This window comes from Hemiscyllium ocellatum, chromosome 37 (assembly GCF_020745735.1).
Source record: "Hemiscyllium ocellatum isolate sHemOce1 chromosome 37, sHemOce1.pat.X.cur, whole genome shotgun sequence".
NCBI classification, from domain to species: Eukaryota; Metazoa; Chordata; class Chondrichthyes; order Orectolobiformes; family Hemiscylliidae; genus Hemiscyllium; species Hemiscyllium ocellatum.
The window spans coordinates 27,950,600-27,977,374 of NC_083437.1; the positions used below are offsets into that span (position 1 = coordinate 27,950,600).

The 26,775-nt window shown below is 40.0% G+C and overlaps 1 protein-coding gene across 1 annotated transcript; it reads left to right on the forward strand.

Annotated features, from left to right (window-relative positions):
* The first annotated feature begins 1,504 nt into the window (after positions 1–1,504).
* park7 (parkinson protein 7) lies at positions 1,505–23,551 on the forward strand. The gene is made up of 6 exons (XM_060852187.1): positions 1,505–1,615; positions 6,809–6,910; positions 14,175–14,234; positions 15,961–16,030; positions 21,312–21,398; positions 22,315–23,551. Exons 1-6 carry the CDS (start codon positions 1,526–1,528, stop codon positions 22,467–22,469), a joined length of 564 nt encoding a protein of 187 aa, XP_060708170.1. The 5' UTR covers positions 1,505–1,525; the 3' UTR covers positions 22,470–23,551.
* The last annotated feature ends 3,224 nt before the right edge of the window (positions 23,552–26,775 follow it).

Sequence of the window (26,775 nt, forward strand, 5' to 3'; positions counted from 1 at the left end):
AAAGGGTCCTGAAGGGCATATTTTTCACACAGAGGGCAGTACATGTTCAGAATGAGCTGCCAGAGGAGGTGGTGAAGGCTGATACAATTACAACATTTAAAAGACATCTGGATGGGTATATGAATAGGAAGGGTTTAGAGGGATATGGGCCAAATGTTGGCAAATGGGATCAGTTTAGAATACCTGGTCGGCAAGGATGAGTTGGACGAAAGGGTCTGTTTCCTTGTTGTATAAGTTGATAACTCTCTTTACATGAAAATGTTATAACACCTTTACTGGACTAATTACAAATTCTACATCATAAACTCAATCACTTCCACCGAGGTCAACATAGAAGGTTTATGGTAATTTGATGATGGACAAGATTCTGACATGATGTCATTGGAAGAAGAACTGTCAGGCACAGTTACGCTAGTAATAGTAACGTTACAGCTAGTCCAAAAAAGTATTAGTCCAAAAAGCTGATACAATGCCATCTAAAGAGGGTATTCTAAAGTGCAATGAATATTGTAAACATTCTTATGTTGGATATAACATTTGCCCAAAGATTATTCTAAAATGATTTGGCAGTTACAGAGTTGCAAACGTTACATGGAAAATGCTCCACAGGAACATCTGGCCTCAACAGTTCAGGCACTAGTTATGCTCCATTTCTCCCTCATACTCATATCTAGTTCCCTCTTATAATCATTCCCAGAGGTAATGTTCTACATTATTAGCTCTCTCTGGGTAACAAAGTTATTCTCAATTCATTTTTTGGTTCCTTGATGACTACCTTATATTGAGGTTTCGTCCCCATAAGTGGAAAATCTCAAAGCTTTATCTTAACATGGTGTAAATGAATGAACATAGTGTAAGTTGAAATTTGGCCTCCTGTAAGTATTTTGTCTAAAATGGATTGACTATTTGTAGCATCACTAACCATTAGTACTATAGTCATGCTGCTAACATTGCATCACTCCCTGCAACACTATATTGGGTTAGAGTTAGTTGTTAGAATTAGTGACTACTGGTTAGGATTTAGAATTGTGAAGTTTACTGTGTAAACTTCAGGGTTATGATTGTGCTAATTGGGCAATTCAGGTTTAGTATATTTGGTGTTAGGGTTTTGGTGAGAGTTAGAATCTGCCAATGACAATGATATTGTGACCAGATACAACAGATTTTGAAGCAGTGATGTATCATTCTGCGATTTGGAAATTTGAAATAAATACACAAAATGTCAGAAGATCAGGCAACATCTCTAGAGGGAGAAACTAAGATATTTTTGCAGCTCGATGGATCAATTCTAATGAAAGGTCATTGATTTGAAACGTTAAATCTCTTTCTCTCAGTTTACATCCTGACTGATGCTGCCAGACGTGCCTAACGTTTCTAGAAGTTTCTGTTTGTACTTTTGAGGCTGTCAGTACTGCAGTGCAGCTGTTTTGAATTTGCGGCGCGGTGTGTTCTGGCCGGACTCGGGAGTCGTAGCCCAGCTCCTATGATGCACCGCGCAGGGGAGGGAGACAGCACCTGTTCCAAGATGGCGGCCAAGCGTGCGCTGGTGATTCTGGCCAAAGGGGCTGAGGAAATGGAGACTGTGATTCCCACGGACCTAATGCGTCGGGCTGGGGTGAGCAGGAACATTGTCGTTTTTTTGCTCTGTATTTTGATAATAAAATTTTCGCAGTTTAAATTGAGAAATGTTTCAGTTTCGGGTGCAGCGGTGATTGGCAGATACAATGTCCAATAGGTGCAGAGCAGGGCCTGGGCAGTCAATAGGATTGCAGTTATTTGACCTGGATTAACCTCGATAAATTCCAGAGACGGGGACAGATTGATCCTTCTCCCGTTACTGCTTCGGTTTTTTTTAAATAACCAAATGCACTTGTACTGCAGATAAACTTATTAATTATTCTATGTTACTGACCTAGGAATCCAGAGGCCGAATGATTCATGTTTCAAATTCTAACTTGACAGCTGGGGAATTGAAATGGAGTGTAAGAATAAGTCATTTATTTGCTAAAGCCTGATCAGTCACTTAAATCATGGAATTATAGTTAGAATTCTCCAGCTCACTGTCCGTGTTTGTTGTCAAGCACCTATTTACATTTTACAATAATTGGCTTGCATCCTTGTAACTTTTGGTTGGGTGATATGCAACATACAGATGCCTATATTTCTCAGTGCTCTATGTTAACAAGGTCTTCGTTTTAAAATCGTTTGATGACCTAGCACCAGTTCTTTTTTTATGGGAGTTTTCCAGATTTCTGCAACTCTTTACATGCAGACATTTTTCTTAATTCATCTCTGAAGGAACTGACTCTTTTTGTTTTTGAATCTTCCATAAATCCTAGAGACTCTAATCTGCATTTAGATAATCTTTCCCTGTTTATTCAAAGTTATCAAGGTTTCAGTTAACTTCCTAATATGCATGAGCACAAATCTCAGTTATTTTGTCTGTCTTTGTAGTTTAAAAGTTTAATAAACAAATACAATTCATGTAAATTATTGGCACCACATTCTTTCCAATTGCAACGTAACTCTCCACAGCTGCTATCAGAAATCCAGGTGTGATCTAATTGGGTTTCTGTGCACCTGAAACATGAATTCTACTCCATTGTGTCGTAGTTCTGTTGTTATAAAAAAACCAGGATTCCAAAACCTGTTGATTTTCCAACTGAAGGAGTTGACCCCGACTGCGTGTTGCAGACTGGCACATTCCAAGGTCCAGGGCTACGTGTTGAGGGACGTGCTGAAGCTTGGGGCAGCTGCCGCCAAGGCACAGTGGGGAAAGACCACAGTGTAACGTCTGCCTGCCTAAGCATAAGGGGCAGATGGGGTAAGGGGGCTCCACTGAACCCCCCCCCCCTCCAGCTAAATATGTGGATAGTAATCGTACAGACCTGTATATATGAATGATTACTCTGTCTCTGTATGCAAAGAAATGGAATGTTTATGTATGTATGGCATGACCAATTGTACAGATCATCAAAATATTTTATGAATAAAGTATATTTTTGAAATAAAAAACAATTGTTGCTGACAACTTGTATCACTTTGCTGATTTGAGAAAGACTGGTTCACTAATTGTCCAGATTGGATTTGTCACATTTTTGTGAAATGCGTACCTTGGCAGTTTCCTAATTCAGGCACATGCTGTTTTCAGGGCCTTTTAATATATCCTGTGCCTTCAGCTATTTCCTGATATGATGTGGAACGAAAAGAATTTATTTGAAAACTAGCATCTGTGATGAAGATGACTACTGGTTGAAGATGGTCTACAATTATGAGCCTTGACTTTTGCCTTGATGTGCTTTTTTTCACCATACCTGGAGATGGGATGTTTGGCAGCTGCCTCCTTTTAGTTATGTATTTAATTGTCTCATCACTGTTTATGGGTACAGAAATTTGATTTTTTAAAATCTTTTTGCTCTTCAGTATGCTGGTTTTGGAGTTTAGCATGTGAATAGGGCTATATAGTTTCAGCAGATTGACACTTCAGTTTTGAGTGTGCTTGAAGCTGTTCCTGGTTGAAGGATATGTTGGACTATTAGGTTACACGTTTGTGGTTTACTACAATTCTGCTGATAGCTTACTCTGCCTCATTGATTTCCAGTTTTTAAACTGCTAGATCTGTTCTAATTCTATCTCATTCAGCATATTGGAACACAACACTATGCTCGCTATCTTCAGTATGAAGATGGGACTGATTCTCCACAATGATTCTGCAGTACATTGGTCATGGACCAGTACGTTTAGCCCGTAAGACGTAGGAGCAGATGGACTCCATTCAGCCCATTAAGTCTGCTATGCCATTCAATCATGACAAGTTTTTCAACCTCATTCTCCTGCTTTCTCCCTGTAACCCTTGATCCCCTTGATAATCAAGAGCCTATCTCTGTCTATAACCTGGTGTTGTGATTTTTTTAACTTTAATGACCTGACCTCTACAGCCTTCTGTGGCAATGAATTCAATAGATTCTCCACTCTTTGGCTAAAGAAATTTCTCCTTATCTCTGTTTTAAAAGGTCTTCCCTTTTAATCTAAGGCTATACTCTTGGGTCCTAGTCTCCTACCAATGGAAACATCTTTCCAACGTCTACTCTGTCCAGGCCATTCAGTATTCTGTATGTTTCAATTAGATCCTCCCCATATCCTTCTAAATCCCATCAAGTATAAATCCAGAGTCCTCCAACATTCCTCAAATGTTAAGCTTTTCATTCCTGGGAATTTCTTGTGAATCTCCTCTGAACACATTTCAGGGCCAGTACCTCTCCTGAGATATGGGGCCCAAAACTGCACACGTTACTTGCAATTGTGGCTTGACTCGAGCCTCAGAAGTGCATCCTGCTTTTATATTCAAGTCCTCTCAAAATAAATGCCAGCATTGCATTTGCCTTCCAAACTACTGACTCCACCTGCAAAGTTATCCTTGAGAGAATCCTGGACTAGAACTCCCAAGTCTCTTTGCATTTCAGACTTTTGAATTTTCTCCCCATTTTAAAAAATAGTCCATGTCTCTGTGCTTCCTACTAAAGTGCATGACCTCATGCTTTCCCATGTTGTACTCCATCTGCAATGTCTTTGCGCACTGTTCTTGAGCAAAATAAAATGTAACTCTGCAAATACAAATTCACCCCATAAACATGTGCTGCATGTGTACAAGCCTATGAGAAGGTGTGGGGGTGTGTATGTGTGCATATGAGAGAGAGCTTGTGCATGAGAGAGGGTCTGCGTAAGTATTTCGGAATGTGTGCTCGCTTGTGTATGAGTATGTATAGTGGAGTGGGATCACCCGTAGTGTGACATGAACCCAAGGTCCCGGTTGAGGCCATCCCCATGGGTACCGCACTTGACAATCAGCCTTTGCTTGGCCACTTTGTGTTGTTGCGTGTCCCCAAGTCCATTTTGGAGGATGGCTACCCCAAGCTCCAAGGCCGAATGTCCTGGACTGCTGAAGTGCTCCCCGACTGGGATGGAACACGCTGCCTGATGATCATTGAGCTGTGCCCATTCATCCATTGTTGTAGCGACTGCTCAGCCTCACCAATGTACCATGCCTCAGGGTTTCCTTGCCTGCAGCGTATGAGATGGACAACGTTGGCTGGGTCACATGAGTACCTGCTGTGTACATGATGGGAGGTGTCCCCATGTGTAATGGTGATAGCTATGTCGTCACTCTGACATGTCTTCCAGTGGGTGCCGTGATAGGGTTCCAAATCTTTGTTCCCTGTAGGACATTAATAAATCAGTGAATCTATGGGTGATTTTCTTTTCATAGAAAAATATCACTTAAAAAGTATGTGTTATACTTACGACTTCATATTACATCTAAAATATTACATCTTGGTTATGCGTATTATGGCTATAGTGACTGAAAAGCATTCTATTAGGGGAGATGGCTTGTCACAGAAAGTTCTCCAAACAACAAAGGGATGACTTTCTGATTAATCTGTTTTTAAAGGGGTTGAGGGTAGAACTTTTGACAGGCCAATTCTCCTACTCCTCTGATGCTACCTGACCAGCTGTGCTTTTCCAGCACCACATTCTCTATGCTGATCTCCAGCATCTGCAGCCCTCCCTTTCACCAAGCAACATCACCAATACAATGATCACTTTGCACTGGAGTGGTGAATTGATGATGTACTGCAGTCATACTTAGTCTAATGCTTGTAGTTCAACATGTGGTGTTAGATGGCTACTAATTGAGCAAAGCTGAAATAAAAACAAAACATCATGTTGGAAATACTCATGTCAGGCTGCATCTGTGGAGAGAGAAATCATTAACACTTCAGATCAATGACCTTAATCAGGATTCGAAAAACGTTAGTTGCCTTGGAATTTGAAACCTGATCAAAGACAAGGGAAATAAAAATAAATGAAGTTGAACAGGATTTTCAAAAAGGCAATTTGAAATTGCATTGGAGTGGAGAGCAGAGATTTGATTCTTGTTTTGGTGAAAACAAATTGTTAAACTTGTGTAACAAATTAACAACATGAAATATAAATTATATGAAGGTTTTGAATCTGTCAATGTTTGCATCTAAAAAAAAATCTGTTTAGAGATTTACTTTGGTTAGTATGTATCTAAAGTTAAATGTTAACCAAATTGTCAGACCAAATCATTAAAAAGTGTACAATTTGGAATATCATGGGTGAAGTTTCTGTGATTATGTAACCTCCTGTTGGTACACCTCTAGACAGTGTATTTTAAAATCTGGTTTTAATAGTAATCCATGGTTGAATTTGAATATTGTGTATAGCTTTTCCATTTCTTTCTATTCCATCATCTCCCTGCATTATCCACTACTAAGGTAGGGGGTGAGAGTTGACGTCATTTTAAGTTTGCTATTCCTGTACATTGGTAAGACAGTCCTGTGACAGCTGTTTTTCTAACATATCTCATGCTTTTGCTGTAATTCCAGTTAATATTATGTGGATGTACCTTGTGTCTGCTATGTATTTTTTTTATGATGATGACAGGACCACGGTTTGTGTCTCAAGTGATTTACCCACTGCTATCCTTACATTAGGTAAGAATGTAGAATTCTGAAGCTATTGCAATTTAATTGTCTCAATTTGCTCCTCATGTTGATCCTATTGTTAATGCTAATGTTTAATTTGTCATTCCTTATGATCTGTTGAGTAATTCCTTTCAGGTGTGGAAGGACCTGTTCCAGAATTTTTTTTTCACAGTTGAAGTGGATGCTGAAAGCATTCTTAAATGTTTATTTTTGCTTCACTGGCATTCCAGTGACAGTCCTGAGAAGCTGAGCATTCAAGGTGCCTTACTGCTGTTTGATATCAATGTTTTATATTTCAGATAACAGTAACAGTGGCAGGGCTGACATGTAAAGAGCCTATAACATGCAGTCGTGATGTAGTCATTTGTCCTGACTCCAGCTTGCAAGATGCAGCTAAACAGGTATGTTGTCTCTGCTTCAGTGACAATTAAAGGTAAAAAGGAGCTTTTTTTAAGCACTGCTTAATTATACTGCATTCAATTAACTTTAAACTCAGAATCTAATTCACCTGCATTTTGCAATTGGCATGTACTTCCTTTCAGATTGGAGTTTGAATCAAATTCAGTGCACATCAAGGTGCCTGGTAGCTGAGTATAGTTGTTTGACTGAAGTCCTTTTGGATCAGTTGGCTGTAATGCTGAGCTATTCACTTTTTCGAGCAGCCTAGAAATATTGCAACTTTAAAAATATGATTGAAATGTTGTTGGCAAGGTTCCTCCTTTAAATGTCCTCAAGATACTGAGTAGTGGACTACTCCGGTCCCTGTGTTATATGTTCATTGGTAGGGAACTTGGAGATTGTGACCTGAAGAGCCAAATGTATTATCAAGTCAGGATGTGTGTGACTTGAAGGAGAATTCTTCTAAGGTGGTGAGATTCATAAGTGGTTGCTGCTCCTCTTCATGATTTGGAAGATGCTGTTAAAGAACCTTGACAAGTTGCTGTGGTGCATCTTGCAGATACTGCCCACTGTTGCTATTATGTGCTAATGGTGGAAGGAGTGAAAGTTTAAGGAAAATGGGATGGTCTGCTTTGTTTAGGGTGTTATTGAGCTTCGTGTTTTTGGAGCTGCACATATCTAGCTAATGGGGAGATAATTGGCTGATTGAATTTGTTACACTTTTTGTGGACATGACATAACGTGAGTAAGTTCTACCTTTTGTGAAGTAGATGTCAGTGCTGTACATATGCTAGAACAGACCAGAGACACCGCCATCTCTGGATTGCAAGTCTTCACAACAACTGGAATGTTCTGGATGTAGGTTTGCTCTCTGAGCTGGAAAGTTCGTTTTCAGATGTTTCATCACCATACTAGGTAACATCAGTGAGCCTCCGGATGAAGCACTCGTGACATGGTCCGCTTTTCTATTTGTGTTTAGGTTTCCTTGGGTTGGTGATGTAATTTCCTGTGGTGATATCATTTCCTGTACTTTTTCTCGGGATGGTAAATGGGATCCAAGTCAGTGTTCTGTTTGGAATGCCATACTTCTAGGAATTCTCATGCATATCTCTGTTTGGATTGTCCTAGGGTGGATGTGTTGTCCCAGTTGAAGTGGTGTCCTTCCTCATCTGTATGTAAGGATACTAGTGAGAATGGGTCATGTCTTTTTGTGGCTAATGATGTTCATGTATCCTGGTTTTCTGCCAATGTAGTGTGTGTAGCAGTTCTTGTAAGGTATTTTGTAAATGACATTAGTTTTGCTTGTTGTCTATATAGGATCTTTCAAGTTCATTACCTGCTGTTTTAGTTTGTGGGATTGTGGGCTACCATGATGCCAAGAGGTCTGAGTAGTTTGGCAGACTTTTCTGAGATGTCTTTGTAGGGGAGAGTGGCTAGGGGTTCTGGATGTGTTTTGTCTGCTTATTGGGGTTTGTTGCTAAGCAATTGGTGGACTATGTTAATTGGGTATCCATTTTTTTTTAATAAGCTGTATAGGTGATTTTCTTCTGCTCTATGTAGTTTCGGTGTACTACAGTGTGTGATGGCTTGTTGAAATAACGTTCTAATGCAGCTTCGCTTGTATGTGTGTTGGGATGATTGCTTCTGTAGTTCAGTATGTGTTGTTTCCATGTAGACGCTGGTTTGAAGTTCCCCATTGGCTGTTCGCTCTACTGCAACATCTAGGAATGGCAGTTTGTTGTTGTTTTCCTCCTCTTTTAGTGAATTTTATGCCAATAAGGGTATTATTGATGGTCTTGAAGGTTTCCTCTAATTTTTGTTTTGTTTAGTGATGACAAAGGTGTCATCCACATAGTGGACTCAAAGTTTGTGTTGGAAGGTTGGCAGAACTGTTTGTTCAAGTGTCTGCATTACTACCTCTGCTAAGAACCCTGATAGCAGAGATCCCACGAGTGTTCCATTGGCTTGTCTGTAGGTTTGGTTGTTGAAAGTGAAGTGGGTGGTAAGGCATAGGTCCACTAGGTTGACAACATTGTCCTTGCTGATGAAGTTGGTGTTGGTGTATGTGACTTTGGTTCTAATAATGTAGTCAGTGTTTCCTTGGCTAGATTGATGTTGATGGATGTGAACAGGGCTGTTACATCAAAGGAGACCATTATTTTATCCTCATCTATCTTTGTATCTTTGGTGTTCTGGAATTCTTGCATGGAATGGATGGAGTGGCATGAGTCTTCTACTAAGTGTTTTAGTCTTCGGTGTCGCTCCTTGGCCAATCTGTAAGTTGGTGTTCCAGGTAGCAAGAGTATGGGTCTGAGAGGGACTCCTGATTTGTGAATTTTGAGTAATCCTTAGAAGCATGGTGTGTTGGATCTGTCTGGTTTCATTTTTTTGGAAGTTGGTATTATTTATTTCTCCCAGAGGAATGGAGAATTCTCCAGATGAGGAAGGACACCACTTTGACTGGGACAACACATCCACCCAAGGACAAGCCAAACAGAGACATGCACGAGAATTCCTAGAAGCATGGCATTCCAGCCGGAACTCTATCAATAAACGCACTGACTTGGATTCCATTTACCACACACTGAGGGGGGGAAAATAAACAAGAAATTACATCACAGGAAATGATGTTGCCACAGGAAATGACATCACAAACATAGGGAAATCAAAACACAAATAGAAAGCGGGCCATGCCACCAGTGCTTCATCTGGAAGCTCGTTGATGATGTTACCTAGTTTGGTGATGAAATGTCTGAAAACAAAACTTCCAGCTCAGCGAGCAAGCCTACATTCAGAACCTCAACCTGAGGCTACAAATATTCTCAAAACCCGCTAAGCTGGGATGTTATCCGGGCTCATTGCTTTAGTTGTATCTAATGCAGACAATATTTATTGAATTTGCTGGCATTTTTTGTTTTTAATTCACTTGTGGGATGTGAGCATTGCTAGCTGGGCAATGTTTAATGCCCTTAAGGTGCTAGTGAGCTGCCTTCTTGAACCACTGCAGTCTGTGTGCTTAGAAGGGAATTTCAGGATTGTGATCTAGCAACAGAAGGAACGGTGATATATTTCCAAGTCAAGATAGGGAGTGGCTAGGAGGGAAACTTGCAGATGGGTAGTGTTCCCATGTATCTAATGTCTTTTCCCTTCTAGCTGACAGTGGTCATGGGTTTGGAAGGTGCTAAGGATCTTTTGAATTTCTGCATTGCATCTTGTAGTTAATATGTACTACTGCTACTGAGCATCAGGAATGGAGGGGCTGACTGTTTTTGGATGTGGTACCATTCAAGTGGGCAGCTTTTGTTCTGGATTGACATCAAGCTGCTTCAGTGGTGGGGCAGCACTCCTCAGACAAGTGGGGACTATTCCATCACACTCTTGACTTGTGTTTGTACATAGTAGATAGACTTTGAGAGATACGTTACTTTTTTTTAAAATTCCCTACAGTATGGAAACAGGCCCTTTGGCCCAACAAATCCACACCGACCCTCCGAAGAGTAACCCACCCAGACCTGTTCCCCTAGCCTATATTTTCCACTGACTAGTGCACCTCTATCACTATGGGCAATTTAGCATGGCCAATTCACCTGACCTACACATCTTTGGACTGTGGGAGAACACCGGAGCACCCGGAGGAAACCCACGTGGACACGGGAAGAATGTGCACACCATACAGTAGCCCAAGGTGGGAATTGAACCCGGGTCCCTGGCACTGAGGCAGTAATTCTAACCACTGAGCCACCGTGCTGCCCCTTGCTACAGTATTCCTAGTCCCTGAATTGTATTTGTAGCAACTGTATTTATATAGCTGGTCCAATTTAGTGGGGTGGTGGTGCGGGGTTTAGCATGCCATTAACTTAAGAAATGGTGATTTAGATTGTCTCTTATTAGAGTTGAATAATGCCTGGCATTTGTATGGTGTAAATGTTGCTTGCTCGTTGTCAGCCCAAACCTGTATATTGTCCAGGTCTTATTGCATTTGGATGTGGAATGCTTCAGTATCTGAGGAGTTGTGAATGAATGGTGCTGAACATTGAGCAATCATAGATGATGCAGGGAAGGTTCTTGATAGAGCATCTGAAGATTGTTGAGCCAAGGACCCTGAGGAACTCTCTTGCAGAGATGGCCTGGTCTTGAGAAATCTGATCTCCAACAACCATTTTCTTGTATTCCGGGTATGTCTTCAGTCATTGGAGATTTTTCTTCCTGATTCCCATTGAGTCCAGTTTTTCTCGGGTTTTTTGATGCCAAACTTGGTCAAATGTGGCCTGATGTCAAGGACTGTCACTTCAACTCACTTCTCGAATTTATTTGTGTTGCTTATATTTGAACAAAGGAGCTGAGTTGTCCTAACAGAACCCAAACTGGGCATCAGTATGCAGGGTCTTGCTGAACAGGTACTGCTTATAGCAACTGTGACATTGGGAACTGATGATGGATGCTCCATTTCTGGCTGATCGTGGTTGCAAATGTTTGTCTTAACCTTCACTCACTGCTGGACTCTGCCATAATTGAGGAAGAGACTGATCATTTATCTGCTTCCTCCCGTTAGTTGTTTAATCCTCCAACCCCATTTACAACATAAACACTAGTCAATCCATACTTCAATTGTTGTTTCACATCTCAAGATGAAAATCTTAAGTAATCACATTGTGTATTCTAATGTATGAGATTCAGCCCATGTTTAGATAACCCAATAGAGGAGTGAAGATGTGTAAGATTGCTTGCTGGTGTTCGGTCTCCATTTTGTTTGACGGCCTTTTAGCTGTGTCACAACAGTTTACTTAGTCCAGTTTATAAAGAAGGCCAATATGTCTGTAAAAATGGACACTGTCCTGCAAGCTTGTCCCTGGATATGACTGTCCTTAATTTGCTGTTGCCAAAACTGGTTTGTTATCATGGCATTAATCATAAAGGGAGGCATTTTGAATTCAGTAACCCCTTAACAACAGACTGGATCCTTCTAAAGATGAGAATTCAAAGCTTCTGAGGAAGATGGACTAGAAGTACTCCTCCAAGGCATTGAAGCATAATTGGCTATGCTTTGAGGAACAATAATTCATCAAAAGTTAATAAAGCAGCATTCTTAAGCTTTCAATCTTTACAATAAACACAGACACCAACTTTAAGCAAAACTTCAAGAGGATCTCTGAGAGACACCATCCGCGGGAGAGAGATTATTTCCAACAGAGTGCTGAGAAAAGGCAAACTATCTAAGGTCTGCTTTACCGAACTAGGGCACAAGCAGCCATCCTGATTAAATTTTGTTTCTTCAGACTGGACTGCTATTAGTGATTTCCAGAACCAGAAAACAATGTTGTGGATGGTATTAACACACCAATTGGTGTGCGTGGCCCCTCTGAGCAGCAATGCATGTGCTCAGCTGTGCAACTTGGAGAACTTTGCCTGGTAGGGCTACAACCTCCAATTGTGTGAAAGCAAAATAGAAGAGACTGTACTCTTCCTCATAATGTGTTCTGTTCATTGACTTGCTGTGAACTGTTTGCTAAATCTACACAAGGCACAGGCCTGACCACAGCCGGACACTCTGAAGTTTTGGTTTCCTTTTCTAAGAAAAGATCTACGGTATTCGAGGCAATCTAGAGAAGGTTCACGAAGTGTTAGCAGGTGTGGTAACACTTGTGAAGGCACGTTGCATAGATTGGGCCTATACTTGTAGGAATCTAGAAGAATGAGAGGTGACCTTATTGAAAATTTAAAAATACTTAAGGGATTTGACAATGTAGGTGCAGAAAGATTGTTCTCCCTTGTGGGAGATTCTAGGATGAGCGGGCGTACTCTTAGAATGTACACCTAAGACTGAGACGAAGTGGAATTCCATCTGACGATAGTGAATCCGTGGAATTCTTTACTGCAGAGGAGTGTGGAGGTCGGTTCATTTAAATATATTCAAAGCTGTAAATTAAGAATATTCAATTCTTAATATATTCAAGGATTATGGGAGAAGGAAGGAAAGTGGAGTTGAGGATTGTTTAGCCATGCCCTCATTGAATAGTAGACCAGACTTAATGGGCTGAATGGCCTATTTCTGCTTTTCCCATCTCATTGAAGCAGCAACCCAGCTGTTAACTACATAACCCTTTACCTCCGAATCTTCGAGCTAGTAATCAGCCTGCAATAATCGATCTTCCTTAGTCTTTACAAGTCACTTGTAACTGTACTTACTTTAACCTTCTGTATCTTAGTTAATTGTCATTTTTTACTTTGTGTTTTGAACAATATTTTGCTAAAATAAATTTAAGCTAACCTTTGCTCTTGCTTAATCAGCAGCAAAGCTTTAGTTTTATGTCTTAAATGGAACACACTCAAAACAAAACTGAAAAGGAAGTAAAATGTGCTATATAAGTTCACAGTTCGTGGGCCATTCCAGACACACCCAAATCGTTCATGGTAGTTACGATGCTGAGCTATGTCTTCATTCTTCACAGCCTTGAAATATTTCAATAGGTCTTTTTTTAAAAAAAAAATTTCATGCAACATAAACTCTGGTGATGAGGCCTGTGTTTATTGCCCATTCCTGATCCTGTACACCATCCTAATTCCTGTAAACTGTAAATCTTGTGAATTCCTGCACAAATAACAAACCAATGAAGCTTTAGTCTTGGGCATGATTAAAGGTTAGTTTATTATGCAACTATTAACTTTTGTACTTGTATTTTAATTTTGGTACAGTTAAGAAACTGATCTTCCTTCATCTCTAAGTATTATTGTTGTAGGCTGGTTATTAGTTAGACAATTTGAGATAAGAGGGTTTGCAATGGCTTCTGCAGTTGAATAGCTAGAGGTTGCTTCTGTAAGACCATCGTAAGAGGAGCACACAAAGGCCCTTCAGCCCATTGGGTCTGCTTTACTATTCAGTGAGATCATGGCTGATCTACTTGCAATGCAGTATATCCATCTGTGGGCTTAGAAATTAGCAGTGACTGTTTTGAGTTCTGTGTTCTTATGTTAGTTTTTTTGTGGCTAAGAATAACCCTTACTGTTATAATTGTTATTATTGTTGATTTTTTTATTTTTTTGCAGTGCCTAGGTGAAGTAAGAAACCTCACTGGACAGGGCAAAGTTCAGGACCAAAAGCCACTGTTCAATTTATTCTATATGTGTTAACGTTTAAGTGGGTTTGTTCACTTTCATTTCGTGGCATTAGGTTCTCCTTTATGATTCTACCGGTAATGCTGAACACACCGTCAATGGTTAAACAGTTAGCACAAATTTGATTAACAGCTAGTTTGTGGCTTTTTGCAGGGTCCTTATGATGTGATTGTATTACCTGGAGGAAACCTCGGAGCCCAGAACTTATCTGAGGTGAGTTCAAATAGAATAATAGAATTATTTGAATTTTTGAGATTCTGTATCTTGTTCCATAATTTTTTTGTTTGTTACTGTTAGAAACACCACCTAATGGGTGACATTGTTTCTTGTCCTTTTGGTTTATCAATTTTTGTATCAAAAATTAAGTGGAAACGCAGGTTGTGAGGAGGACACTGGCTACAATGGGTCCAAAATGGGCTAGGTGAGCAGGAAATAAGGTGGAAGATGGGAGTATGAAGTAGGGAAGTGTGAAGTTATTCATTTGGTTACCAGAATAGAAAAGCAGAATATGTTTTGATAAGTTAAAATTTATATGTTCAGAAACTTGGGTGTGCTCATACATTGGATGTAGAAAAGTAGCATGTGCTGTGCCAAACGCTGAAGGTCAGTGGCATATTGTAGTACAGAAATAAGGAAGCCTTGCTACAATTGTACAGGGTTTAGTGAGTTGACACTTGTAATATTGTGTGCAGTTTTGGTTTCTATTTTTAGGGAAGGACATATTTGCATTGTAGGTGGCTTAGGTAAGACTTCCTAAACTGGTCCCTATTGTAGGAATATCTGCTCCTACTGAGAGGTTGATTTTCTATTTTCTCTGGAATTTTGAAGAATAAGAATTAATTCAGATTCTGAAGGGGCTTGATTAGAATAGATGCAAAAGATTTGTTTCTACTGGTTGGGGGCTCTAAAGTGTGGACCAGTGTTTTGGGCTAAGGTGCCGATCTGTTTAGAACTTAGGTGAGAATAAATTACTTCCCTCAATAGTTGTGTATCTTTGGTGTTCTCTATTGCAGAGTGTTGTAGTTGCTCCATCATTGTGTCTCTGTCTTACAGGTATTTAATGTCTTAGGAGAATCTAAGAATATTGGGGAGTGAGGTAGGGAAGTGGATTTGAAACCCAAGTTCCATCATAGTTCTGTTGAAAGGTGGAGCAGGCTCAAAGAGCCATATGGTCCATTCCTACTATTGTGTTCTACAAAAGAAAGAATTTGCATTTATGTTGAACATTTTCAAGTCCCAACTGTTTTTAGTCAATTAATTATATTTGAGGTATAATTTCAGTTATTTAGACAAACAGGTGAACCAAAGATGTCTAAAACAAATGTGCCAAATTACCACACCCAGCTGGGAAATATCCAGTGGTGAATAGTCTGTACACCTAGTATCAACTGCTCTACCTGCCTATTGCTGCTACCCCATATACCTGCTCTTGAAAGCCTCTCCTCGATCACCTCTTGACTTTCTCAGTTTCAACAAGAATGATGACTTTTCTAACCTTTTTCTCTTAACTGAGGTAAATCTGCACCCTTTCAAATTCCATTGAACCATTTTTAAGTCTCGGGTCTAGAGTTGTCCACAGTACTCCAGCTAAGGACTAATCAGTAATTTAGAGTTCTAGCTGATCTTTGCTTTTATACTCTCTGCCTGAATTTATAAATCACAACTTTTTGTTTTTAATCACCTTATCAATTTGTTCTGAACTTTATTTTTCTTTTTTTTTAAGGAGTTCAGTGTATAAATACCAATATCTCTCTGTTCATTTATACTTTACAACTATTAGAACAGATCCTTGGACCATATTACAGAACCTGAGAACATGTCATAAAATAGAAAACGCAACTTGTCTCCTGAAAAATGAGAAGTGTACCTGCCATAGAAACTATTAGCATGTGCCAATTCACAGTATCCTAATTGAAGCTTTACTTTTTATTTTTGTCAGTCTCCAGCTGTAAAGGAAGTGCTGAAGGACCAGGATTGCCGGAATGGTTTGATAGCTGCTATCTGTGCAGGTATGGCTTTCTTGACTTGTGTGTATGAAACTCCCTATACTAATTTCCCTTGACTTGGTTGAAAGCAAATGCCATACTGGCCAGAAAGATCGTGTTTTATCTCTAGTCTATATAAATTTATCTGATTTCCTCCATAGAATGTTGGAGGTTCTAGGCAGGGGGTGGTCTTAGCAATTCACCTTATCTCTGCCTTCACGATTTCATAAATCTCTATAAGGCCCCTCTTTTCCTCCCCCTCAAAAATGTAAAATGATCACCACCTTATAACTCAAACCTTCCTCTCTTTGCAACATCCTTGGAAATCTTTGTTGCATTATTTCCAGTTTATTAACATTCTTCCTAATGCAAGGCAACCAGAACTGTACTGTACTCCAAATGTGCCCTTACCAATGTCTTGTACAGCTGTAACATGACTTAGCAACCCCTGTACTTGATGCTCTGACCAATGAAGGCAAGCATGCGAAACTCCCTCTTTGCCAACCTTTCTGCTTTTATCACCACTTTCAAGGAACTATGTACCCAAACCTGTAGGTCACTGTTCAACAACAGGATCCTACCATTAATTGTATCAGTCCTGCCCTGGTTTGTCTTACCAAAATGCAACATCTTGCATTTATCTGAATTAAACTCCATCTGCCATTCCTGAGGTCAGCCTGGGAGAATGAATGTGCTAATGGGGTCTATTAGTAGTTGACAATGGGTTGTGTGTGGTAGCAGCCCATGTGATGACAAGGCCTGGTGTGTGGGGATTAAGGTAAAGATATGGGAGAAGGTGCTTCAGTCTTAATTGTTGAATGTGATATAAAGACCAAAAGGCTGCAGACTTCCCAAGTGGAAAATGAAGCGCTTTGTTGGAGCGTTACAGTGAGCTTGAAACAGGTGTTGGCTAGGGAACATGGTGTATTGAAGTGACAGGCAACTGGAAGCTCAAGAGTCTTTTTTGAGTGGACAGAACATGGGTGTTGTGCAATACAATCACCCGGTCTGTCCTTCATTTCCCCAAGGTAGAGGAGACTACATTGTGAGCAGAAATATAGTAGAATAGATTGTGTGAAGTGCAGATAAAACATTACTTCACCTGGAAGTAGATGGGCAGGGTTTGCACCTTCTGCGATTGCAGGGAGGTATTGGGAGTGAAGGAAGGGTTGACCAGGATGGTCCAGAAGGAACAGATCCTGCGGAAGGCTGACAAGGGAAGGGAGAAGAATGTGGTATCCTGCTGGAGGTGAAAGAAATAGTACCTAATTAATGTGAATGCTGGTGGAATGGGAGATGAGGACAAGTGGTAGATGAGGACTGTTGGAGGGAAGAGAGGGCTTGAGGGTTGAAGCGCAGATATGGGTCAGATCCAGCTGAGAGCCTTCAGTCAACTGTGGTGCTGAAAAGTCCTCAATTATGAAAGGAGGCCCCATTGTCAAATTTGGCATCATCAGGACAATGTGATGGAAGAACTGCGAGAACACACAGTCTGCACCGGAAGCATGGTGTGAGGTGAACCTTTTTTGAGGTATTGACTTCAAGTAACCTCAATTGCAATACGAGCAGCCTAGTGTTCTTCCTGTGTTTGCTTTTCCATCTGCAAGATTCAAACCTGCAACCATTGTATAAAGTGCTGAAGTGCCTGTCTGGTTGGTTCATGTTTCTCTCAGCTTTTAAATGTCTTTGTGGTATCTTTACAACACCCATTTGTCTTGTTTGCTAACCACAGCACTTCCTGGGTAGAGTTGCTCAGCATCCATTCTCGAAAGGCAGAATGTTTAGTGGCTTTTCTGAGCACTGCCCCATTCCTGGCCACTAAGTGAGGCATGAGACTGAAGAAAAGCAGGGTCATTCCTTGGCCAGTTTATCTTGTTGATGGTCCGACTGAGAGGGTTGGACACCATTTGATGGAGATTCAAGTATAATAAGCATCAGCCAATTTTAAAGTGAACTTATTCCCTCTTTGTAGGGTTTAGTTTGAAAGACTTCTGAGCCCAACACCTGGGAAAGCTATTCTGTGGGGATCAGCAAACATAAGGGTTATGGAAGCTGGGATGCTACATAAAGTCTGTTGTGTGGTTGAATGACCCTGTCTGCAACCTTGTGGACTGATATGAATGGTAGCCTGTGTAAACTGCCAAATGACTCTGACTCTGCATTTTCCTCAAGATGCATTGAGCCCACCTTATCCCTAACTGACTCCTTATCTGTCTGTCTCCTGGATATACCTCAAAGCAGAAGCTTTATTGTAGTCAATGCAATATTGGCATTAGGATGCAGAAAGATTAAAGGGTTATTTGCAAGCACTGACTCTTCATTTTAAAAATAATCGAGCATTTTTCTGCACGACATATCCCTTCAATTCCTTGTCACTTGTGCTGCTGCGGAGTTCTTTTCGCTGGAAGATAATGGAATAGCACAAAGTAATTCTGTCTTTAATCAGTGGTTCACGTAAGGACCACTTGGAAGGACGAGAAAAACACTGGGGTTTTGGCTGCGACAGGTACATCAGGATGTTAACTGCTGATTCTGTTACATATGTTCAATCATCTGTAAAATGTCACCTTGTCAGCTCTGAAAGATTTTTTCTTTTTTTTTCCCCACAGAATTTTTAAATTTCGCTACACCTTAGTTGTTCCTGAGTGAATGCCAATCTGGTCCCCATGTTTACTGCGGTCCTAACTAAAGGCAATGAACTTGTATTTATGTGGCATATTTCACATTGCTTCACATACCCTGACCAGCTTATTGAAATAGTTGCTCAGTTGTATGTTGTGGGCAGAATCTTCGTGGTCCAGTGATTTGTCTCTCGAATGTGCAACAGACAGTTACTCATTCCTGAAGAAGGGTTTATGCCCGAAACGTCGATTCTCCTGTTCCTTTGATGCTGCTTGACCTGCTGTGCTTTTCCAGCAACACATTTTTAAGCTGCGCAACAGACAGCGAAAGACACTTGCACTGCACAGACACCTGCAAAGATGATCCTTTTATTCATTTCATATTTGTTCCATTAACCAAATATAACTCTTTGTAATAAATCATGTAAGATTTATTAGATATACTTGGTATAATTAGTCTGTCACATCTGACAAAGCAAATGTATTAATATTTGGAGTGCATGTTTCAACCCTCAAGATGATAGCTGAAAGGATAAATAAATGAAACCTCCTTTGTTCTGACCTTCAGAACATTAAACAGCTTTTTCATATGGTTATAGTCGCATCAGCATGAATGGATTGTGAAGAAAGATGATATTCTCTCAGTTGCCTTGAAGCCTTCAGACTAGTATGGTATGCTATTGACACTAAGACAATCGAGTTTGCAAACTTGCAGCCCATTTACATTTCCTTGTTAAGAAAATCCATTGCTTATTTATTATTCTTGAAAACTGTGCACTCTTATTGCCAGTTTTTTTTCTGATGGAAAGGTGGTAATGTACTAAATGGCAATATTTGTATTTAATCAGATTGAACTCTATCAATCATTTTTCAGCCCATTGACCCATTTGATGAAGATTCCTTTGTAATCTTAGTAGACAGTGAAGAAGGTTTTCTATGCCATCAATTTTGGTCTCATCTGCAAACTTGCTAACCATGCCATCTCTATTCTTATCCAAATCATTAGTATAAATGACAAACCAAAGATCCTTGTGGAACACTGCTGGTATAAGGCCTCCAGTCGGAAAAGCAATCCTCCACCACAACTGTCTCCTGCCAATTATGTATCTAATTGGCAAGTTCACCCTGAATCCCATGTACCTAACTTTACTAATTAGTCTACCATGTGGAACCTTGAGAAAGGTTTTATTAAAATCCAAGTAAACAGGGGTTACTGCTGTACCCTTATCAATCGTTTTGATGACTTCCTCAAAAAAACTCAGTCAAGCTTGTGAGACGTGACTTTCCTCACACAAAACCACGTTGATGATACCTAATCAACTTTTGCCCCTCTAAATGTCCATAAATCCTATCTTGTATAATCACCTCCAACAACTTACCCACAACTGAAGTTAGACTCTCAGGTCTATAGTTCCCTAGTTTCTCCTTACAAACATTCAAAAACAAAGGTACAACGTTAGCCCCCTCCAGACGTCGGGCACCTCATCTGTATTTCTGCAAGAGGTCTCAATTTCCCCCCCCCCCCCCACCACTTCCTTTCCACAATATTTTTCTCCAGTGTTGAATGGAATTAACCTTAAATACTGGAGCCTGTGTTTAGAGGCAGCATTCCATTATAAACTCTACCATAGTCTAGTGCCTTTAGAATGCCACTAAACTTTGTGATTTGGGACTATAGTTATCCAAAATATCTAGTCAACTGTTAATAAGGTCTTATTAAGAAGCAGTCGTTTAGATGTCCTCTATTGGCTAAATAGACAGGAAAAGTGTATAACCTGTGAAATTGAGGGCAGTTCACTGATAAAGTGCAAAGGGTTGATGCAGTGTGTGTTGACGTCAAATTATATGGGAGGCACCGTGTTCTCTATCTGTACTATTTAGGGGAGTCTTTCTCCACCTTCTGTCTGATGAAGACAGTTGCCTGGCAAGCACTATCCTTTTAACAAGGACTTGATAAATATATTTATTTCTAGGTACTGATTGTTTTCTCTATGCTAATCATCTTTTTAACCAATGAATACAGGACACATTTTCAAGATGTCTGGTTATCTCCCTCCTCCAGCTTGAGGTCAGTGTTTTAGTTTACATTGTGCTGAGAATTGTCATTTTTCTAAACACTCTTAGATGAAGAGGTACACAAGGCACAAACCTGCTAATGTGGAAGCCTGTACCAAAAGACTTTTGCATTTCTGAGGACTCTTGTGAATTTCCAAGAAGAGAAAGAAAAGAGTTTGAGGTGGCATTGTGATATGCATATAAATTCTGCACAAATATTTTCATACTTGAAGATGCAGCATTTACTGCGGGTCCAACTTCTTCGAAAACCCGTGCCCGTTAGCTGCCTGTCTCTCTCAGGAAGGCATTTACTTTTCTTCCGCTTGCTATTGAGCTCAGGGATTTTATTTCTCTTTCATTTTTGATCTTTATGGTGATTTCTTTCAGTTAATGTAAATTTCAGGTTGAGACTGAGCTACAAAATCTTCAAAACTGTAAGCCAGATTAATCAGTATAGTTACATGCATTGTTGTTTAACCAGATTTTTGGTGACCAGTTGTGCAAAAAAAAACCTCTTTATTTTAGAAACAAAGTACTAAAGAAACTCAACAGGTCTGGGAGCATCTGTGGGGAAATAAATAGTTAATATTTTGTGTTCCATATGATGATTCTTCTGTTTTGTTTTGCAGGCCCCACAGCTCTATTGGCTCATGAAATAGGCTTTGGGAAGAAAGTCACAAGCCATCCTCTTGCTAAGGACAAAGTGATGAATGGAGGTAAGGGGTCAGATACATGCTTGGTATTTAGTATGCATTTTTCTTTTAACAACCTGGTAGGAAAGCTTGCCACCATCTTTTTGATCAAATTTTCATGTTAGTGTGAGATTCTTATTTATTTTAATGCTATATTTAAATTAATGAAGTTAATTAATGAAATCTCTTGTTTAAAATCTTTAAAGGCATTTAGCTTCCTGTCTGAATCCACTGCTTGCAACTTCTGTGTTCAACTGACTATACAGACCAGAAGCTGCTAGGTTCGATGTTGTAGAATTGACAAAACTCAGATGGGTGGCAGTAAAGTATTTGTTTTATTAATTCATGGGATGTGAGTGTCCTTGGCCGGTCCAACATTTATTGCCCATCATTAATTACCCCTTTTAAGCTGCCTTCCTGAAGTGGTGCAGTATTTCACTTGGCTCTCTACTGCGGTTATAGTCTGGGAAATTGGTCTGTTTTTCTCCTGCTCCTGCATACGGTTGGGAGACTTCCTACTGAAAATTGCTGCTCTGGTATGCACAAGGTAAACTTTGCTGTGGTTTCTTCTCCATCCTATATGTTCCTTCTAAGGAAGCCTTTCTGCTTTGGTCTTATGGTTTTGAAAAATTAATTTGATCTTGGCTTCAATGCCAAAAGCTCTGAATCCAGTTGAAGTCTTAATTTTTGTTCTTGAATGCAACTTTTATAAATGTTTCAGCAATACTGTGTTAAAGGTCTGAACTTAAACTGGTCGATATCTGGATAAGCTGAATGGATCAACCCAGTGAAGTAGATGGAATTGCAATGTTATTGCAAGACCTTTGTACTTTTATTCAAGACGGTTTCAATCAAGCATGTTTCATCACCAGTACCCATAGCTTTAATACTGTATCAGTATTGTTAAAAGTTTGCTCTGCTTTGCTTTATTCCCTTTCAGATCATTATATTTATTCTGAAGCTCGTGTGGAGATAGATGGGAACGTTCTTACCAGCAGGGGACCTGGCACCAGTTTCGAATTTGGCCTTGCAATTATAGAAAAACTTCTTGGAAAAGAGATGGCTGACAAAGTTAAAGCTCCTTTGGTCCTGTGAAACTGCCACCTTTTGGAGAATTGTGGATGGAGTGGTGGGAAAGAAAGAAATAAGTTGAATTAATTGAAGACTTGCTGCTTAGAGAACAATTTTTCATAAGTAGAGCCAATATGACAGGTGGAATTTTGACTTTAATCATCTTTTTAAGCATTTTCGAAGTAAATGCTACTGAATTGGACTAACTTGCAAGATTTAAATCCTGATGATACTTAATTACTGATAGGAATTGACTTCCAAATTTCTGCTCCTTAGAAATTTAAAGTTTTAATCTTTCCCTTTGTTCTACTGTGAATTAAATAACTTGAGGTATGAATTTAGCTTGAATTCCTGTAATTTGTAATTTAAATTGGAAAAGAAGATCCTTCTGTATTCAATATCAATAACTTGCATTTTTTTTCTGTATCCCACACCTCCAATTATATCATCTTTTTGAACACTTTTATTGTCATGTAACATCTATATTTTATGGAACAGGAAAACACCTTTATAACTAGCATACTTGTCACACTGCTGCAGCAGTATTCTCAAAAGGAATATGTTCCTTGGCTAGCTTCCTGCCTTACACTTGGTAGAGCTTTTCTTTAAAAGGAGAAGATGCCCTTTTGTAATTTTTCCACTTTCTCAGCTGCCAGCTTCATGTAGGTCAGCAATCGCTCTTTCTAACATTATATCTTTGTGCTAAGGGCCTCAGAGTAAGTTCCTGATGACTAAGATGTGTTTTATAAATAACACCCTGGGAATTGATCTGAATTTGGCATTTAGCCACAGTACTGTAACTTTGTAACAAATACTAATTAAGCAGGTGGTTAGGCTATGGGTTAAAAGGCTTATTAAAGCAAAACGTCATGAATGTTTTCCATGTAATTTCTGTAAATGCTTGATTAGATAAGGATGTGAGATTCTAGTTAAAATTCCACAAGCCACTGCTTGTGAAACCCATCTGTCCAGCTCTATAATATAGCCTTTGAGTAGACGTTTCAACAAAATTGAGTTTTATGTATCCTCAAAATACCAAAAATCTGTTGTCTGATATCAGTAGTGGCTTTTCTTGACTGCAGCAACAAATAAAATCAGTGTCTGGATATTGGTGTGCATTAATTCCTGCAGGTCTGGGGATTTGCTATGTCGTGCTAAAGCCTAATATGCTAGTTCTTGGTTGATGCATTATCACCTGATTATGGAGTTAACTTTATGGCAATTTTCTTTCTGCGTGGATACCTTGTGATTTGTGGAGTTGGATATGTTGTACTATGTGCAACCTGAAAAACAATGACATGGTTAATTTTCCAGAGGATAGGATCAACAGCACTATTGTAAGAGAATTGCACAGTGTTTCTCGATCAACTATATTCTACAAGAATAGTTGATAATGTTTCTTTGTCAGTTTGGTTTATTAGAAACATTTGCTTGAGTCAGAAATATCATGGTTTATTTCCAACAGCAGGATCTAAATACATAATTTAAGCTAACATTAAAGGAGTGCTCCATTGTTGTATTGTCTTTTGGATGAAACTGGAGCTTTATCTGCTAATTAGAAGTAGAAAACTCTGATTTTTTTTCAACAGATATTCTGAAATAGATTTAATGAGTCACTTATTCCTGCTCTTAGTAGGTTTTTCACTGCTCATTGGTGGTCATCTTTCTCTTGATTAATGACCACTTCAGAAGCAATTAATTGGTTTTTAAGTACTTCGGAAATCTTTTTTCAAATTTTACTCTTGGAACATGGGCATTATGGTTGGGCACCTTTTATTACCCGACCATAGTTGCCCTTGAGGTGGTGGTGAGCTGCTGCCTTGAGCCGCTGCAGTCTATATGTTATAGGTAGACCCACAATGCCCGAGTGGAAATTCCAGGATTTTGACCCAGTGACAATGAAGGAACAGTGAGATATTTCCAAGCTAGGATGGTGAGTAGGTTGGAGGGGACCTTCCAAGAGGAGGTGTTCCCATGTATCTGCTGATCTTGTCCTTCTGGATAGAAGTGTTTCAAGGCTTTGGACACTGCTGTTGAAGGATCTTTTGTGAATTGCTGCAGTGTATACCGAGTGTTGGTGGTGGAGGGAATGATGCTTCTGGTGTGTTACCAATTAAGTATACTGTTTTGTACTGGATGATGTCCAGCTCCTTGAGTGTTGTTGGAGCTATCGTGACCCAGGCAAGTATTCCACCTCACTGACGTGTGCCTTGCAGATGGTGGACAGGCTTTGGGGAGTCAGGGGGTGAGTTACTTGCCACAACAAAAATAGAAATTGCTTGAAAAGCTCAGCAGGTCTGGCAGATTTCTGTGGAGAGAAATCAGAGTTAATGTTTCAGGCTGAGTGACTGTTCCTCAGAAGATCCAAAATGTTAACTCTGATTTTTCTACACCGATACTGCCAGACTTGCTGAGCTTTTCCAGCAACTTTTTTTTGTCTGCTTTACAGGATGCACAGTTCTTTCGGGAGTTACTCACCACTGTATTCTTAGCCTCTGACCTGCATTTAGAATCAAACAGCATAGAAATAAATCCTTCAGTCCAACCAATCCATGACAAACATAATCGTAAACTATAAACTAGTTTCACCTGCTTGCTCCTGGCCCATATCCATCCAAACCTTTCCTATTCATGTACATATCCAAATGTCTCAAACATTGTAGCTGTTCCCGTATCCACCACTTCCTCAGGTAGTCTATTCCACATATGAACCAACCTCTGTAGAGTTTTTAAAAGTTCCTTTTTTTAAAAAAAAACTCCCTCCTCTTAAAAAATATGCCACTAAGTCTTGAAATCCCCATACAAGGGAAAAGGCACCTACCATTAACCCTATCTATACCTCTTATAACTGTAAACCTCCTATAATGTCACCTAAACCCATGACTATTTCCATCTCGAAGGACAAGGGCAGCAGGTACAGGGAACCACCTGTAAGGCCCTTCCAAGCCACTTACCACCCTGACTTGGAAATATACTGCTGTTCTTTCAGTCATTGGGTCAAAATTCTGGAATTCCCTCCCTGCTGGCATTGTGGATCAACCTACAGCAAGTGGACTGCAGTGATTCAAGAAGTAGCTGACCACCTTCAAGGGCAAATAGAGATGGGCATCAATGCTGGCTAGCCAGAGGCACCCTAGTCCCACAAATGAATTTTAAAAAACCCCTCTCAGCTCCAGTTTAAAAAAAGGTCCCAGCCTTTCTTCATAACTCAAACCTTCCATACCTGGCAACATTATGGTAAATCTCTTCTGAACCTATTTGTAGCCATTGTATTTATGACTAGACTAGATCTGTTTTCTAGATAATGGTAACCCCTAGAATGTTGATTTATGGGGGACTTGATGGTAGTATCATTGAATATCTCGGGGCAATGGTTCGATTGTTTGTTTCTTGTTGGACATGGTCATGGCCTGGCACTTGTGTCGCACAAATATTATTTGCTCCCTGTCAGTTAAAGCCTGGATATTATCCAGATTGTGTGTTTGAATATGGACTAATTCAGTATCTGAGGAGTCATGAATGGTGCAGAACATTGTACAATTGTCAGTGAACATCTCCACTTCTGACCTTAAGATGGAGGAAAGGTCATTGCTGGAGCAGCTGAAGCTGGTTAGGCATAGAGCACTACCCTAAGGAGCTTCTGCAGAGAGATCCTGGAGCTGATATGAATGTCTTCCAACAACCACAGCCATCTTCCTCTGTGCCAGGTGAGACTCCAATAAGCATAGAGTTTACCACTGATTCTCATTGATTCTAGTTTTGCTTGGGCTCCTTCATACCACATTTAGTCAAATGCAGCCTTGATGTCACTCTCACCTCGCCTCTGTAATTCAGCTCTTTGGTGCATGTTTGAACCAAGGCTGCAATGAGGTCAAGAGCTGAGTTGCACTGGTGGAACTCAAAATGGGCATCAGTAAGCAGGTTGTTGCTAAGTAAGTGCTGCTTTTGTCCTCCTTTTTCTGTGTACAAAGCATACCTGGGCAATTTTTGACCTTGTTAGATTTATGTCATGTTGTAGCTGTACTGGAACAGTTTGGCTTATGGAGTGGAAAATCTTCAGTACTATTGTGAAAATGTTCTGTGCCCATTGCCTTTTGCAGTATCCAGTGCCTCCAACTACCCACATATGTGGATGCAGCTGGCAATTGTGCATAAACAGTGGCCTCAGGTGGCCAATTGTTTGGTCTTTGCGGGATACATGTTGGTGTAGAAACCCCTGTGGATTTGAAGTGCTGGCACAGAGGTCAAGAAACAGCCTCTGAGACAAAGGACAGTCAGTGCCTCTGTTAATATAGCACTAATTCAACTATTTTGTTGTTATCTCTATTAT